The sequence below is a fragment of the Leptopilina heterotoma genome, unplaced genomic scaffold, assembly GCF_015476425.1.
Source record: "Leptopilina heterotoma isolate Lh14 unplaced genomic scaffold, ASM1547642v1 Lhet_99, whole genome shotgun sequence".
Classification (NCBI taxonomy): domain Eukaryota; kingdom Metazoa; phylum Arthropoda; class Insecta; order Hymenoptera; family Figitidae; genus Leptopilina; species Leptopilina heterotoma.
Window position 1 is genome coordinate 63,334 of NW_025111206.1, and position 19,122 is coordinate 82,455.

The 19,122-nt window shown below is 24.6% G+C and overlaps 1 protein-coding gene across 1 annotated transcript in view; it reads right to left on the reverse strand.

The window, feature by feature from the left end:
* The window catches only part of LOC122512447 (titin homolog), a 70,759-nt gene that overhangs the window by 20,107 nt on the left and 31,530 nt on the right, over positions 1-19,122 (reverse strand). Inside the window, exons 14-29 of the mRNA XM_043628279.1 lie at positions 18,828-19,076; positions 17,489-17,650; positions 17,059-17,397; positions 16,557-16,729; positions 15,966-16,065; positions 13,716-13,879; positions 13,392-13,613; positions 12,860-13,107; positions 11,917-12,080; positions 11,544-11,814; positions 9,412-9,645; positions 8,472-8,604; positions 2,483-2,651; positions 1,859-1,907; positions 1,381-1,516; positions 590-746 (exon numbers count right to left, since the gene is read on the reverse strand). Of these exons, the coding sequence (XP_043484214.1) occupies positions 590-746; positions 1,381-1,516; positions 1,859-1,907; positions 2,483-2,651; positions 8,472-8,604; positions 9,412-9,645; positions 11,544-11,814; positions 11,917-12,080; positions 12,860-13,107; positions 13,392-13,613; positions 13,716-13,879; positions 15,966-16,065; positions 16,557-16,729; positions 17,059-17,397; positions 17,489-17,650; positions 18,828-19,076 (2,970 nt within the window). The remainder of the gene's footprint in view (positions 1-589; positions 747-1,380; positions 1,517-1,858; positions 1,908-2,482; positions 2,652-8,471; positions 8,605-9,411; positions 9,646-11,543; positions 11,815-11,916; positions 12,081-12,859; positions 13,108-13,391; positions 13,614-13,715; positions 13,880-15,965; positions 16,066-16,556; positions 16,730-17,058; positions 17,398-17,488; positions 17,651-18,827; positions 19,077-19,122) is intronic.

Genomic DNA, 19,122 nt, shown 5'->3' on the forward strand with positions numbered 1-19,122 from the left:
TAAATGAATGAATCCACTGATCAAGAGCTAATCTACTGATCAATTAATTCACTGATCCAAAAAAATTTATTGATTGAATATATGACTCCACTGATCAAAGGCTGATTTACTGGTCAATTAATTCACTTATCCAAAAAAATCATTAACAAATCATTAGATTGAATAAATGAATGAATCCACTGATCAACTAATTCACTGATGAAAATAATCATTAGATTAAATGAATGAATGAATCTACTAATCAGTTAATTCACTAATTAAAAAAAAATCATTAATCGATCATTAGATTGAATGAATGAATCCACTGATCAAGATTGATTGAATTGAATCAAAAAAAAAATCATCAATCTAATAATGATTTCAATGATCAAGAGTTGATCTACTAATCAGCAAAAAGTGTAAAATAGTGCAAACATTAAAAAAAACTGTTAAATTCATGAGTCATTAAGTTAATGCCTGACATTCCATCACGTGCAATTAGCGTTAAATTGTGTAACATTTTATAATTTAAATTAGCTGACTATTAAAATCACTTAATGACAGTTGATAAAAAAAAGAGCGAGTTAATTTATTCTGATTATCCACTCACCGTCAACAATGAGACACGCAGATGTGAAAGCTTTTCCCAATTGATTTGAGGCAATGCAAGTGTATTCACCCTCGTCTTCTGGATACACATGCTGAATACTGAGTCTTGCAGTTTCACCATCAAAATCAGCGGAGAAATCTCCGCTTAATGACAGTGTCTACCAATGAAAAAAGAAATTAATTTTTTATTATTATAATTTTTTTATTATTTTATATTATTATCATTTTCTTCATAATCATCATTGTAATCATGATCATTGAGTTATTAATCATTAAGAAATCATTACCATTAAGTTGTTATGATTCAGTAAAATACTACATTTCAATGATCATCATTCAATAATTATTATCACTTGGTAATTAGTACCATTAACTAAAAATCATTCGGTAATCATTACAATTAGGTGGTCATCATTCAATAATCATTACCAATATATAAAAATCATTCAGTAATCAGTACCAATAAGTAAAAATCATTCAGTAATCATTATCAATAAGTAAAAATCTTTCATCAATCATTACCATTAAATGATCATCATTCAGTAAACATTGCCATTAATTAAAAATCATTGAGTAATCATTACCATTAATTAAAAATCACTCAGTAATTATTACCATTAAGTGATCATCATTTGGTAATAATTATTCCTAAATAATTAACTAATTGTCAAAAAGTATTCAATTTATCAGCTGAATCTGATCAACTATCATCGCAACTAGACTATTTTCTGGTAGCTAATTAACTAATCATTAGAAATTGATAGAATGATTATCAAATATTTTTTTAATTACCTTGCCATCTTTCTCCCAGCGAATATTTGGCGTTTCTGAAGGAGCATAAAATTTGCATTCCAAAACAACAGCATCACCATCACAACATTGAAGATCACGCAATTCCTTCCTTATGATTGGCAGACTTAAAATTTTCCTTTGAGAAAAAAAGAAATTCGTTCAATGAAAAAAATTCTATTACTGATCAGTTTTCATTTTATTGATCAACTTTTGCCTTTATTAATCTGTTTTTACTTTATTAGTTATTTTCCGAATTACTCTAAATTTTCCAACTTATCAAAAGAATCAATTGGATCATTTGATGGAAAAATCAATTGGATCAATTGATCACTTGACTTTAATAACTTTAAAAAATTCTCATTATTGCAAAATTATTTATTATTGTAATTAATTAATTGACTATTATTTTAATTAATTACTTAAATACAATTAATTGTTGCACAATTATAAACGAAAAATTCAGAAAATTACTACCTACCCTTCTCGAATTGTTGACTGCTGATTCATTCTGTCACCTTTGCCTTGCCCTTTTGATATTAATAACAGAATATTAAATTTTTAATTTATCACTAAAAATATTTCATAACTTATAGAGAGTCGATTTGTAATTTCAGTTTTGATTTGAATTTTATTTTCACATCTACTTTGAAAAATTCTTACTTTCACTTTTATTTTTATGACTTTTTATTTTTACTTTCATTTTTACTTTCATTTTTACTTTCACTTTGATATTTTTATTTTCACTTTCATTCTCATTTTCACTTTGACAGTTTCATATTTTCGCTTTATTTCAAAGTGAAAGTGAAAGTAAAAACAAAAGTGAAAGTAAAAGTAAAAACATCAAAGTGTGACAGTCAAAACAAAAGTGAAAGTAAAAATAAAAAATATTAAAGTGAAAGTGAAAAAAAATTGAAAGTAAAAAAGAAATATCAAAGTGTCAGTAAAAATAAAACTGAAAATAAACATCCATCAAAGTGTAAGTAAAAATAAAAGTGAAAATGAAAATCTATTAATGTAAACATGAAACTAAAAGTAAAAATAAAAATAAAATTACATAATCGACCCCCAAAATAAAATTAATTTTTCACACATAAATCCCTACCTTTTGCGTATATTTGTAACGATATTATCGCTTTTGCTTCACCATGACAATTTTTCGCGATAACCGTATAAGTCCCAGTGAAATCAAGTTTAGCAAATGGAATTTCAAGTCGATATTGAGGACCAGCGCCAATTCGTCGAAAATGTGTTGCGTCTCTATAATAATCGGGCTGAAAAAATAAATATTCGCTCATTGAAATAAATAATTTTTTGTACATATAATGAAGGATAAAAAAATTATTCATTGATAAAATTAAGTAATTTACGATGTTTGAATTTACGTAAATAAAATTATCGCGACGCAATGTACAACGGATTAAAATGACGCGCAAGGTTGGCATAATAAATCAGACTAATGGAATCCAGTTTTTGCCTTGATCATGGCATTCGAATTACTGATACTTATTATTATTAATATTTTTTTTATTATTATTATTGATTTTCTTCACTACGGGAAAATTTTTCATTGATAATAGCAAAAATTTATGAGTTTCAGGAAATATTCCTTTACCCGATAGTAAAAGATTAATGCAAAGTGAGATGTTTTATTTATATATTTGCTACCAACTATTTTTATGCTCGTGATTTTATGATCCAAATTTGGTTACCAAAGTGGTGAAGTGTAAAAAAATAATTCAATCAAATAATCATCAATTTTATTAATTAATTATATTTCTTTCTTTTTAATTCGCTTTAAATAAAATAAAATTTTTTAAAAATTATCATAACTATTATATTATTATTATAATCAAGAAAATTATTGTAATTAAATTGTTGAACTCTAGTAACAAAATATAATGTAAAGGGATAAAAGAAATTTTTATCTGATTGTAAATCATTTTTTTGAGCATTTATCATTCATTCAATCAAAAAAAAAAAAAAAAATACTGTCTCTTATATTTAATTCCCAAATAAATTTGCAAAGACTTTTTAAAGTAGACGCAGATCATATTTTATTTCTTCAGGGCATTAATTATGCAATTTCACTTTAAGACAAATCATTAAAATGCCATCGTATTTTATGAATTACGAGTAATTATCACTTTCCCCATCAGTTATTTTATTCCGCAAAAAAAACAAAAATTTGTTCTTCATTTACTTTTTAAAAGTTAATCAAAATTATCCTTAACGAGTTTCATTCAACAAAAAATTTTTAATTTAACTTTATATCAAAAATAAATAAATTAATTAAATAAATAAACTAAGGGAGAGAAAGGAGGGAAACAACCAAATAAACAAATAAACAAATAAATAATAAACAAAATAAATAAATATGAATAAAAATAATTATAAAAATAATGTAATGTAAGTATAACAAAGATGTAAAACAATAATTATAAAATCAACAATTTATAAAATTAATAAATAATAACAGCAAATAACAATAAGCATAAAAATAATAAAAATAATAATAATAATAATAATAATAATGATAATAATATTAATAATAATATAGTAATAGTGATAATAAATAAAAAATAATAATTAGTTATTAATAATAAATACCTAATTATTAATTAATAATATATAAATAATAAGTAAATCAAATTAATTCAATCAGTGTGAGAAAAATAAGCAAGTGTCAATCAATACCAAATGAATGCCAAAGATTGTAAATTCCATAAAACGAAAAAATAAACCTATGTTGAAAATAGGTCACAATTTTCTTTTTTATTTTTTTTTTTTAATATAAAAATAATTAATTTTCTATGGCCATTTAATAGCGTTGTGTGTGTATATGGGTGATTCTCCTGAAAGGGACCCTTTTTTGGTTGAATTTCCAAAAAATCAAATTATTCTTTTTTTCTTACTTTTCTTTCATAAATAAGTTTAGAAAATGTTTAAAGATAAAAATATAAGTTGCGCAAAATTAATTTTCAGAAATAAGACCTCCAGGAACATTTTACTATCATGTGTTCTAGAGGTTAAGTATAATTAATTATAACTTTTAAATTAATTATTTTGTAAAAAAAACTCGGTAGGAATATTTTTTTTAAATAATAAATTGTTATGTTTTAATTTATTGCACTTTTTGCTTGTATATTTTATTTTTATTAAATTAATAATTTAATTTGAGGGTTAAATATTTCAAAACAATGATTAAAAAATTAAAAACAAAAGAAAACGCCTATCAAATATAAAAAAGGCTTCGGAGATGAATTGATAATTTAATGAAAAAATTCTCATTTTTTCTAATTTTAAAAATATTACAATTTTTTAAACAATATTTTTAGTTTTAATCATCAAATATTTTCACATCGATTACATATTATGTTTAAAACGTTAAAAAATATGATGTTATTATATAGAAAATGAGGCTTCGGAGATGAATTTAATTTTTACTCTCATTGATAATACTATTTTAATTAATAATTTAAATAACTTTTTTTACCTTATTTTAAACAAATGTAAGTAAAAAATAATCCTTATATTCTAAACTTTAATTTGATATATATCATAAATATGTTGAAATTGTTTAAATACGTTAAAATATAATTATAAAATATACATTCTGTTTAACCAAAATTCGATGACAAAATTAAATATGTTTTTTAAATAGGAAGAAATTTAAATATAAGCAATAGAAGATTATATAAAGATAGATAAATCTTCGTAGATTATAAATAAATTTTTCAAAAAATTTAAACATGATAAAATATTAATGAAAAATTAATTTAAATAATGAACCTCATGTTGGAGACACGTGAAGTGGTCCCTTTCAGGAGAATCACCCATATACACTTTCGCGGATAAGTCTAAGAAATAAACTCTGGACATGCGTTCGCCCATATAGGGAGCGAAAGTTTAATCGGTTCGGTTTTTGGCCGGTTCATTTTATCCAGTTTACCATTTTTCATTTGATGAACTTGTTTAAAATGAACCTTAAAAAGTAATTAACTTGATAAATACTCAATTAAATCAAATGAAAATTGAGGGAGTAAATTATTTAATTGACCCCTGCTTATAACGAGAGTTCCGTATACATATTGTATATATAATGCATACTAACTATATCCCTTTAGAAAAAGAAACAAAAATAATTTAAAATTTTTTTCTATCCAATGATCTTATTATATCCGCGAAAAATGACACCTCATTCAGGTTTTTCTTTGCAAACACCTTGCGTACTAGAACAAGATAAAATCTTCCAAATATGTATAAAGAGTGCGCCCATTTTCACAGATGATGATGATGATGAATTGGAAAATGACTCCTAATGAATTAATTGACACTGAAATCGTTCGAGTAATTTATTTTCAATTTGTAAATTATCAAATTAAGAAGAAAATAGAATTTAGAACAAAATTAAGAAAACAAAAATAATAGAAAATGTGGCCATTTTCTATTATTTTTGGTTTCTTAATCTTGTTCTAAATTTTTTTTTTTTGTAGAAAAAAATGTATTTATTGCAAATAATGTATTTCTTGTCTATTATTAGAGTTTTTTATTTTTATTTGCGGCGAATAACTAATATTTAAATAAACTAACAACATTTTCCAATTAAAAATTGTCTCTTTTGGAAAAATATTATTTACTTCAATAGTTTAAATATTATTTCCCTCAGAAATTATTTTAGTTATAATAAAAATTGCTTGGATAAAAAGGTAAATTTTTATTTCTTAATTTTTAAGTAATTGTTTAATTTATTTCATAATTATTAATTTTTATTTATTATTAATTGTTTTTTTAATTATTATTAATTGTTATTTTAAGTATTACTAACTGTTATTTCTGTTTTTCTGGATTTTTGCTTTAATTTTGATTAATTGTTACTTAAATTATTATTAATTGTTACTTAAATTTTTATTTGTTATTAACTGATATTTTTATTTTTTAATAATTGTCAATTTCAATTTTTATTGATTTTAACTTTAATTTTTATTAATTGTTACCTTAATTTGTACAAATTATTGTTAATTTAATTTCTATTGATTGTAAACTTTATTTTTGTTAATTGCTATTTTAATTTCTATTTAGTATTAAATTGTTATTATAATTTTTTATTTATTGTTAATTTCATTTTTATTAATCGTTACTTAAATTAGCATAAATTATTAATTATGTAATTTAATTTCTACTAATTGATTACTTAATTTTTGTTGATTGCTATTTTAATTTCTATTCATCCTTAAATTATTGTAACCAGTTTTTAATTTTTAATAGTTTAATTTATTATCAATTAATAATTTAATTTAATTTTTAATTATTTACTTATTCGAATCAAATATAATTTTTTCCGCTGTATAAATTAACTAAACATTTATTTAACTTACGTTTCCAATTTGATTCAAAATTTCCTCAAGGATAATTTTGGGGGCAAAAACAATTCATCACAATTAAACATCATTGTAATTTTGAAACTTGAAACAACAAATAAATAAATAACTAAATAGACGAAAATTAACGAAACAAGGTTGAATTATTCAGAAGGAATAATTTGAATTTATAATTTTCTTTTGCTTCGAATTGAAAAAAATAATTTTTTGTTTATTTTCTCATTGTTGTTTTTGCGAAAATCGCGGATCAATAGACAGTCAACGCCAACGCGTTCCGAAGACTCTTTCGCGGCACGCGACGTTACACCTTCAACTGTAAAACCGATCTCTTAACTTGAAGATCTGTCAAGAGTGGGGATCGACACGACACCACTCAGCCTCCCTCTCATTATAAAGATTTTTATTACTCCACATTTTTAATGAGCTCCTAAATCAATTGCGCTTTTTGGAAAAATTGTTTTTGAATTTTTTCCAACTTTTTCCAATTTGTTCTGATTTTTTCAAATCACTTTTTTACAATTTTTTGCCTTTTTTGCTTCTATTTTTTATTTGTATTCTATTTTATTCTATTTTTACTATTTTCTATATTCTTCTATTTTTTCTATTTCTTTATATTTTCATGATTATATTTTATCTCATCGTAAATTTTTGGCCACTTTTAATTTTTGTTTGTTTGTTTATTTTTAAACAAACATTTTGTTCATTTTATTATTTTTAATTAATTTAAATGAATTATCAATTAATTATTTTAATTTTAATTATTTATTAAATTAATTATTTTTAATTTTGTTTATTTGTTGCAATTTTTTGCTACAATTAATCATAATGTAAATTTTTTTTATAAATTGCAATAATTAAATAAAAAATATTGTAAATAATTTCTATAGTTGATAAAATTAGAGAAAATAGAAAAAAATTAAATTAAATTAGAAAATAAGCGAAAATACTTGATTCATTTCGTTTGTGAGTGAATTTTCATGCCATCTAGGCGGTAATTTAATGAAATAATATATTTGCGCAAAATTCAAAAAAAGAAAAATTTAATTAATTAATAATTATTAATTCTGTTATTTTTTATTATTATTATTAAATCTAGAAAATAATTACAATCTATAAATCCAAAAAAGTACAACAAGAAATAAAAACCACTAGCGATTGTACCAAAAAAAAATCCTCCAAAGAACTGATCACACTCAACAAGAGAGGATGCAAATGAATATAACAAAAAGTCCTTTAAAATATTTCACGCCGCATGGCGCTTAAAAATAAATTTGTGACGAATGAAAAGAATCGAAAAAAAGATAAATAAATAATGAAAATAAAAAGTATCTTGACGAATAATAACAGGCACGTCTGAGGCGGCAGACATCAACGGCGTCGATTATCCATCTTACATGGGCATAATATTTCTTTTCGCGACACCCTTGACCCACATTAGAGCAACACTAACGACACGTCATCCAAAAATTACGTAATCTTTCCTAGTTTAAACCACACACCCGTAAAATCCTCATGCTCACCGCAATTATCAACCCGTTGACGGTTCAATGAACGTACACTTTTTTATTGTGTATACGCGAACTTTGTTTTATAATATAAATAGACTTTCTTTTCTTTTGCTTCTTCAAAATGAAAACAATGGAAACAATGTATTCAGAAGAGGGACACAAAAAAATACATACCCTCTTTCATCAAAAAAAAGGACTAACTCACCTTTAGAAAATCACGAAGCCACATGACCTCTGGCTTAGGATCGCCAACGACCTCGCACATTATGATGATCGTATCTCCTTCAACAGCATCCGATGAAAGTGGTTTCGTAACGAAAAGAGGCTTCTGTGAATACCTGATGATCGAAAATATAAAATGTCTTTTGAAAAAAAAAGTTATTTCATCTCGAGAAATTGGAATTGATGTCAAATATATATTAAGTGCTTCTTGAGTGTTTCGAATGCTTTTTTTGAATTTCTAATTGCTTTTCTCTTTAATTTTTTACTCCTTTTTCTTCGGCTATTTTTGATATTATTGCTATTTTGATATTATTGCTATTTTGATATTATTGCCTTCATTGCTATTTTTTGGGATAGTTTTTAACAAAACTTTAATTTATCGTTGCTGATAATTAAAGAGAAGGTATCAGCAATAATTATAGCGAAAGTTATCAAAAATTATTGATGCTGATAACTGAAGGGAAAGTCATCAGCAACTATTATTGCTGTTATTAAATGAATTATTAAATTCATAAATAAATAAATTATCAGAAACTGTCGCTGCTGTTAATTAAAGGAAAAAGTTATCAATGCTTCTTGTATCTGATAATTCAAGACAAACTTATCAGCAATTACTGTAACAATTAAAAGCGAAATTATCAGCAACTATTGACGCTGATAACTTTAAGAGAAAGAAAGAATTGGAAGAAAAGGGAATATATGGAAAGTTATCAGCAATAGATGTTGCTGAAGATAAAGAGCAACTATTGTCACTGATAATTAAAAAAAAGAAAGAAAAGGTATTAAAGGGAAAGTTATCATCAATCATTGTTGATGATAATTAAAAGCAACTTTTGCCACTGATAACTGAAGAAAAAGAAAAAAATTGAAGTAATCTCTTGGTCTTAATAGTCATAAAAAGTAAAACGAAAGAAAATACTAACGGAATTCCAGAACTAGGTTCCATAATTAATTTTTCTCCGGAAGTCTCTTGATCATCAAGTGAAATATCAACCCTGGTTGAAGTCTCCGCTCGTCCGACTTCATTGGTCGCTGTGCAACTGTACATTCCCGCATCCCTGCTGGTGACATTGCCCAAGCACAATTCAACAGCTCCGTTGTGATTCAAGGTCATCACTGCTCTTCTACTCGGTCGAAGGCGAACTCCATCGCGATGCCTTCGGATCAGATTGAAAATTGATAAACAAATAAATTGAAGGTGGAGAATAATAACAAAAAAAATTATTAAATAAATTGAAGAAGATGAAGAAGAAGTATAACCAAAAAAAGATAAAATAATTTAGAAATAAAGAAGGAGAAGAATAAAATAAGGATAAAATAAATTGAAGAAGAAGAAGAAGAAGAAGAAAAAATAAAATATAAAATAAATTAAAGAAGAAGAAGAAGAATACCAAAAATGGTAAAATAAATTAAAGAAGAAGAGTAATAACAAAAAAAGATAAAAAAAATTAAAGAAGAAGAAGAAGAAGAAGAATACAAAATATTATTAAATGAATTGAAGAAGAAGAGTAATAACAAAAAAAGATAAAATAAATTAAAGAGGAAGAAGAAGAATAAAAAAGTAGTAAAATAAATTGAAGAAGAAGAGTAATAACAAGAAAAAGATAAAAAAAATTAAAGAAGAAGAAGAAGAAGAATACAAAATATTATTAAATGAATTGAAGAAGAAGAGTAATAACAAAAAAAGATAAAATAAATTAAAGAGGAAGAAGAAGAATAAAAAAGTAGTAAAATAAATTGAAGAAGAAGAGTAATAACAAAAAAAATAAAAAAATTAAGAAAGAAGAAGAAGAATACTAAAAAAATAAATTAAAGAAGAAAAAGAATAAAAATAATTAATAAAATAAATTGAAGAAGAGTACTCAGAAGAAGAACGAAAAAAGATAAAATAAATTAAAGGAGAAGAACAATAAAATAGTGCTAAAATAAATTAAAGAAGAAGAGTAATAACAAAAAAAATAAAATAATTTAAAATACTTCCTCTATGAGGAAGTAAAAGAAGAAGAATAATAACAAAAAAGATAAAATAAATAAAAGAAGAATAAAAAATTAGTAAAATAAATTGAAGAAGAAGAAGAAGAATAAAAAATTAGTAAAATAAATTAAAGAAGAAGAGTAATAACAAAAAAGATAAAATAAATGAAAGAAGAAGAAGAAGAAGAAGAAGAAGAAGAAGAAGAAGAAGAAGAAGAAGAAGAAGAAGAAGAAGAAGAAGAAGAAGAATACAAAATATTATTAAATGAATTGAAGAAGAAGAGTAATAACAAAAAAAGATAAAATAAATTAAAGAAGAAGAAGAAGAAGAATAAAAAAGTAGTAAAATAAATTGAAGAAGAAGAAGAGTAATAACAAAAAAATAAAAAAATTAAGAAAGAAGAAGAAGAATACAAAAAAAAATAAACTAAAGAAGAAAAAGAATAAAAATAATTAATAAAATAAATTAAAGGAGAAGAACAATAAAATAGTGCTAAAATAAATTAAAGAAGAAGAGTAATAACAAAAAAAATAAAATAATTTAAAATACTTCCTCTATGAGGAAGTAAAAGAAGAAGAATAATAACAAAAAAGATAAAATAAATAAAAGAAGAAGAAGAAAAAATTAGTAAAATAAATTGAAGAAGAATACTAAGAAGAAGAACAAAAAAAGATAAAATAAATTAAGGAACAAGATTAAAAGAAATGGTAAAATAAATTGAAGAAGAAGAGTAATAACAAAAAAGCTAAAAAAATAACTTAAAAAAGAAGAAGAAGAAGAATATCAAAAAAAGATAAAATAAATTAAAGAAGAAGAAGAATAAAATATTGATAAAATAAATTGAAGAAGAAGAATAAAATAGTGATGAAATAAATTGAAGAAGAAGAATAAAATAGTGATCAAATAAATTGAAGAAGAATACTAAGAAGAGGAAGAAGAAGAAGAAGAAGAAGAGAAATTACAAAAAAAAGATAAAATAATTTAAAAAAGAAGAATAATAACAAAAATTGACAAGGACATTTTTTTTTAATCGTTCTACAAAGGAATAAATAACAGAAATTTGCAAAATTGGTTGCTCACCAAACGACACCAACACTTGGATATGCCTCAATTTGAGCAGACATTCGCAATTCCTCGCCAGGTCTCAAGGTGTAGGCGGCATCCAAACCGCAGGTGAATTCCGGAGCAATGTAAGCGCGAATTCCTTTATCGACGACGATCATGCAGCGGCAGGAAACGGAGCCGTATAAATTTTTTGCAGTCGCCATGTAACAACCAGAATCCTCAACTGACGACGAGGAAATCTCGAGAGTATGGAAATGTGATTCGTCATTCCAAAATGCGTGAAAGCCTGGAATTTTTTTTAATTTTTAGGAAAAATTATACCAGGGAAGAATTTTAATTTTAAATAAAAATTTTTTTTTATTTATTTATTTTTCTGATAATTTTTTACCGTCTTCGTGAATTTCTTTGCCATTTTTGAACCAAGTGACCTGGGGTTCGGGGAATCCTAAAACTTGACAGGTCAATCTCACTGGATAGCTCGCCTGTACTCGTCTGTCTCGTAGTCTCATTGCAAATTGAGGAGGACTCTCCACAGTTGCGCCATCGAAATATCTTTTAAAAAAAAATATGTTTAAAATATTGTTTTTAATATTTAAAACTATTTTTGAATATTTAAAACTATTTTGGAGTATTTGAAACTATTTTGGAATATTTTTAACTATGTTGGAATATTTTAAACTATTTTAGAATACTTTAAAATATTTTGGAATATTTAAAGCTTTTTTGGAATATTTTAAACTATTTTGGAGTATTTGAAACTATTTAGGAATATTTAAAACTATTTTGGAATATTTAAAACTAATTTAGAGTGTTTTAAACTATTTTAATTCTTGACGAAAACTTGGAATTTTTAAAACTATTTTCAAGCATATAAAACTATTTTAGAATATTTTAAACTGTTTTAGAGTATTTAAAACTATTTTGGAATATTTTGGAGTATTAAAGAACATTTTATGTGCTTATTAATTATTTAAAAATATTTCAAACTATTTATGAACGTTTTAAATTATTTTTGAATGTTTTAAAAATATTTCGACATATTTGAAACTGTTTTTGAATACTTCAAAATATTTTGTGATTTTTTACAATATTTTAGAGTATTAAAAATTTTTTTTAAATAATTTAAAACTATTTTGAAATATTTAAAACTGTTTTTGAATACTTTTAAATATTTTGAAATATTCAAAATCTATTTTTGAACAGTTTAAAAAATTGTCGAATAATTTAAAGATTTTGTATTTAAATTTTTGAAATATTTCGAATTATTTATATTTGAATTAGGTTTTAATTTATTTCTTATTATAATATTGTGGTTTTCACTCTAATTTTACCTGCTCCTCAATTTTTCGTCAGCCTGCAAAATTTTTTCATCATTCACCACCATCAATCTGGCGAAGGTCGAAACTTTTCCAGCTTTATTCGTTGCCTCACAAATATACCTTCCAGAATCAGTCTCTTGAATTTTACTTAAAATTAACGAACACTTGGTACCATTGTGAGAAACTGTGCATCTTGGATCATCATTAGGATCAATTCCATTGTTCTCTCGAAACCAATTTATTTTCGAGTCCCCTCGAACCTTCGTTTTAAATAAACATTTTTCAATTATAAATTTTAATGATTATTTAAAAACAATTTTTTTTTACTAAATAAATAATAAATAAAATTGAAAGAGTTGTAGAGCAAAATTTGTAGAATCAAAAAAATTAATTCTATTCTAATTCCAAAATAAAGAGAAAACAAATAAAGAAAAATAAATAAATAAATAACTGCTGTAAATAATAATAAATACAAAATAATAAATATTTATTTAATTACATTTGCAACAAAAAAAACATAGATTATAGGAAAATATAAAATTACCTCACACTCCAATTTAACGGTGGTACCTTCGAGAGCTTTGATTTGACCAGGAAGAATTCTGACGAATTCCGGAATTTCGACATTATCATTAACTGTAAATGTCTCTGTACTTAGGAGAGATTCACCCCAGCCATAACGATTTCTAGGTGTTATGCGAAATTTATATTCACTTCCCGATCGAAGATTAAAAGCGTCGAACGAATTTATAGGACTTTCACCCAACTAAATTTTAAAAGAAAGAAAAAGTTGATTTGTAATTTTTTTCTTCCTCTCAAAAAAAAAAAAAAAAAAAAAAAGGAAACAGAGAAAAGAGAAAATAATTACCGTCACCCATCTTGCACCACCTTCACCTCCAAGTAACCAGGCTTCAATTTTATAACCAACAATTGGAGCCGGACCTCTTTGCTCAGCTCTGCCCCAACTCAAAGACAGCCAATTTCTACCACTGTCCAAAACAATCGGTTCGCTGCTAATTGGTCCCGGAATATCTGAAAAAAAATTTTTTTACTTTAATTTTTTTTAGATAAAATAATTTGTGGTTATTACAATTCTTAGTTTAATTTTTTTAGATAAAATAATTTTTAGTTATTAAAATTTTTAGTTAATACCTTCTTTAGTTAATAAATATTTTTAGCTAATATAATTTTTCATTAATTATGTTTTTTCAAAATATTCTTGAATATTAAATCTCGTTATATAATCTACTGAAGAATCACCTTTTAATAATTATTATATCACACCTACATTGAAAAATGTAAATTTATTATTTTTTAACATTTTCTGTAACTATGATGTTTTAAAATATTTATTATTATTATAATTAAAATAATTTATTGTTATTTCTAAACACTTATTTATTTATTTATTTATTTAATGAACAAAATTGAAACTAAAATTAATTAAAAATTCTTAATTATTTATTTATTTACTTATTCTTTTACGTATTTAGTTGTTTAATAATTATTAATAATAATTTTATTTCTTTACTTATTTAAATTAGTTTCCTTTTTTAAAAATATTTACTACTATAATAAGTAAATAAATGTTTAAAAAAAAGGAGACTAATTTAACTCTAAATATCATTTTTAAAATTTTTCGTTTTTTATTTAAATATTTATAAAAGTTCAAAAATTAGATACGAAACCTTGAAAATCCACCAATTCTTGACTCGAACATTCTCTATTAAACCACGAAAGTCGAAGGCGCTTGATTAAATTCTGCTTCTCATCACTAATAGATTCATGATTATTTTCATTATCCATCATGAAACATCACTATTTTTTTCGATAATTTTCATATATTTTTTTAATACAAAAATTCCAAATAATTTTTTTCCTTTCAATAATTGCTTCTTATAATGACTTTCTCTAATAATATTTTTTCATTCAAATCTTTTTTATTCTTTTTCCACTATTTTTACGTATTTTATTTACTGTTTATTACTTTCATCTGTAATTTTTTTTATTTTTACACATTTTATTTTTTATTTATTTTATTTACAATTTTCTATTTTTATTTTTTATTTTCTCTCTTCATTTATTACTGCCTCTTTTCATTTAGTATCTTTTTATAATCTCTTCATTTATTATCTTCTTTTTATTTATTAATTTTATTTACGAATCAATAATTATCAATTTTTTCTTTCGTTTTCCACCGCAATTAAGAAATAATTTCTTTACGAATATTCATAATTTTTTTTAACAATAAAAACAATGTTAAATTTGCAAAATTTATTCAAAAAAAAAATTTTCAACGATAAAATTTAAGAGAACACGCAATATAAGATTAAATGCAGTGCATGAAATTAGACCGCTTGCATATAGATAGATAAGTTGACTACTCGTGGGAAAATAGGACCCGCGCGTATTTCAACTCTCGAACTGAATTTCAATTTTGGAACACTACCGATGAAGTGACCGGAGATATGAGAGTAGCAGGGGAGAGTCTCTCTAAACTCAAAAATAACCCAACGGTTTGTGTTCATTTTTGAATTCAGAATGTAGGTGGGTTTATGCGTGAAAATTTTCTTGTTTATTATGCTATTTTTATTGCTCTTTCTATATGTTACACACACACTACTTTTCTCATTCTTGCGAATACTAATAAATTTTAAGCCACTTCAAATGTAAAAGCAATTATTGCATTTTCAAAATAACTTCTCACTCGCATGCTTTTTCGCGAGCATTTTTTTTTTCTAATCGTGAACTTCGATTTGCAAAAAATAAACTAACGAAAGATATTTTAAGCAAATTTCTATTCTCTCAGAGTGTGAAATAAAAGAATATAAATATTATCTCAAAATATAAAAATTAATTAAATAAATTAAAAATATTATTTAAAAATATTAATATTATTTAATAATGTTAATAATGTTTTTAAATTATCGATTGCTGAAAATGTTCATCATTTAGAGAAATAAATATTTCACCACATCGTAAAAAATGAAATTTTTAAAATAGATTTATAAACCAAAAAAAAAATTTTTAATTTATGGAGAAAATTAAAATTGAAATTGAAAATTATTATAAGATTAAAATTTTTACTTTTTGTAAAATTTTTAAAAAATCAATTTACCTTTTATGTTCAAAGATACTTCTTCATTTTCATGTTCCGACAGATGATTTCCAATGTCGCTTAAGAACGTCGGCGTCAGTGATCTCGCTCTTTGCTTCACCTTAAATCATCACAAATTGTAAGTCCAAATTCAGAAAATAGTAAATCTTTGAAATTTTTAAATTATATTTTGCATAGTATAAACAAATTAAATATTTTTCTGGTTTAAAAATAAACATATATTTTTTTAAACAGAAAAATTAACTGATAGAAAAGCGAAACCTTTAAAAAAATTAAACCTATATATATAAGCAACAAAATTAAATCTGTATGCAATTAGTAAATAAATCGAATAATTTATTTACTATATAATTAAGATTACTAAAAAAAAAATTTAAACAGCATTTAAGAAATAAATAAATTTATATTCAACTAGTAAAAAAAATCAGTCTGCAGTTAATTAATAAAAATTGAATTTGTAATTAAGTACATAAAAAAATTTAAACCTATAATTAATTGCTAAAAATATTTTAAACATTTTTATGCAATTAATAAAATAGGTATACTTTTATTAATAATTTTAAAACGAAAGTGAAATATGAAGAAACATACCTTGATTGAAAAAAATGCTCTATCACATCCGTAACGATTTTTTGCCAAAATACAATAAGTACCTTCATCGGCGGGAATAATTCTGCTGAGAGTGATTCGAACATAATCGTCAACATTATCTTTACATGATCTCGGTCCATTAGTGATGTCTCGTAATCCCTTCATCCACGTTACTACGACATGAAGATAATTTATCATTTTTACATATGATTAAACATTTCTTGAAAAGTAACTATATTACAATTTTTCATTTTTAAAAGTTATAATTTTTTTACTTTTAGTAGTGAAATTTTCATCATTACCCTAATTTAATTTTTTTAATCTTAACAGACATAGAAAATAAATAGAAAATAAATAAATGAACAAACAGATTAAAAAATAAAATAAATAAAAATATAAAAATAATAATATGGAAATACTGTAGGAATTAAAATAGAAAATAAAATATTAAATTTAATTAAAAATTAAAAAACCATTTATTTTTAAAAATAAAAAAACCCACCACGTGGTTTTGGAACTCCTGCCAATCTGAATGAAACAGAAACGTCTTCGCCGACAACAGCAGAAATTGTCTTCTCAGCGGGTCGAGAAATGAACATTGCGGGTTTTCCATTAGCGTCGAACTTGGTTGGACCAAGAACTTCAACATTAGCAATTGTGTCCGTCTGACCAAAGACATTCGACGCCCTGCAAACGTAGGTTCCAGCTTCCGATTCCGATGCCTCCGGTAAAATTAACGTATGAACACCCGACTCCGTAAATGTACGGAATTTCGAACATAAAGATCTTTCCCTCCTCTCATCATCACGACGTAACCACGTTACTTTTGGTGCTGGCGTTCCTGATTATGAATCAGAAAATTAATTAAGTAATTAAACAAATTCATTAATTTTATTAATTCAAAAAAAAAAAATTGAATCAAAAAAATTTACCTCCAACTTCAACCTGTAAGGCAATGGTACCACCGACCGGAACACTGTGATCCATGAGATGACTGGAGAAACATGGACGTCGACCAATCTCTCTAGTGGAAGTTCGATTCCTATCGTCAAACAGAATACGTTCCCGTGCGCTCGTGAATCGTTGCTCGTGACCTTCATTCAAAATTATTTTCATTACTTTTCCGCATTTTTATATTCTACATCACATTTTAATTTTTATTGGACGAATTTTTCAAAACTGATGAAGCTATCAAAATTGTAAAATATAAAGGTATCAAAGTATAAGGAGAAGAAAAAAATGGAAAAAGAAAGAAGAATGGGAAGAGGAGAACAAAGAAAAGAAAAAATATAAGAAAGAGAAAGAAAAAAGAAGAAAATAAAACAGAGAAAGAAGAAGATAGAAAGGAGAAAGAAAAAAAAGAAAGTAAAAAGGAAGAAAAAACAAAGAAAAGAAAAAAGATAAGAAAAATCAAGAAAATGAAACAGAGAAAGAAAAAGAAAGACAGGAGAAAGAAAAAAGAAGGAAATAAAAAGGAAGAAAGAAAAAATGGAAAACCGGAGTTGGAGAAAAGAAGAATAATAAAAGAAGACCAGAGAGAAAAGAAGAAGAAGAAAAAAAGCAGAAAGAAAAAATAAAAAGAAAGACGACAATAAAAAAGAGAAATAAGAAAAAGACGAAAAAAGAAGAAAATAAAAAGAAAAAAGAAAAAATAGAGACGGAATGAAGAGGAATATAAAAAGACGAGGGAGAAAAAAAGAAGAAAAAGAAACAGAAGAAAGAAAAAAGAAGAAAATAAAAAGAACAAAAGAAAGAAGAAAAAAAAGAGAAATAAGAAAAAGACGAAAAAAGAAGAAAATAAAAAGGAAAAAGAAAAAATAGAGACTGAATAAAGAGGAATATAAAAAGAAGACGAGGGAAAAAAAAGAAGAAAATAAAAAGAAAGAAAAGAGAGAAGAAAAAAATAAGAAGGAGGAAGAAAAAAAGGCAAAAAATAGAGACAAAAAGAAGAAGAATAAATAAAGAAGAAGAGGGAAAAAAGAAGAAAATAAAAAGAAAGAAAAAAAGAAAAGGGAAAAAAAAGAGGAATAAATTAAAAATAGGGAAGAAAAGAAAAGGGAGAAAGAACTAAGAAGATAATAAAATAGAGAAAGAAAAAGAAGAAAATAAGAAGGAAAAGGAAAAAACGAAGAAAAGGGAAAAGAAGAAGAAGGAAAAATAAGAGAAGAGAATAAAAAGGAGAAAGGAAAAAATGAAAAAATGGAGACAAAAAAGAAGAATAAGAAGAAAGCAGAGAGAAAATGAAGTCGAGCAACGAAAAGAAGAATCTACCTTCAAAATGAACAATATGACGAATTTGATCCTTTCGTACATCATTGTCAGCACGACAAACATATTCACCACTGTCTGATGCATCTGGATTTGCAATTTTCAAACGGCAAATACCATCAGCAAGAAAACTTTGATTGTAACGATTTCCTCGCAATTCAATCTCATCCTTCAACCACGTTATAGTTGGCGTTGGCTGTCCTCGAACTCTGCATTCCAGGATCAATTCATGATCTGAGAATCTATAAGTATCTGCGGACAAATTTAATTTCTCCTCAAAAAAATGATTATCGTCAAG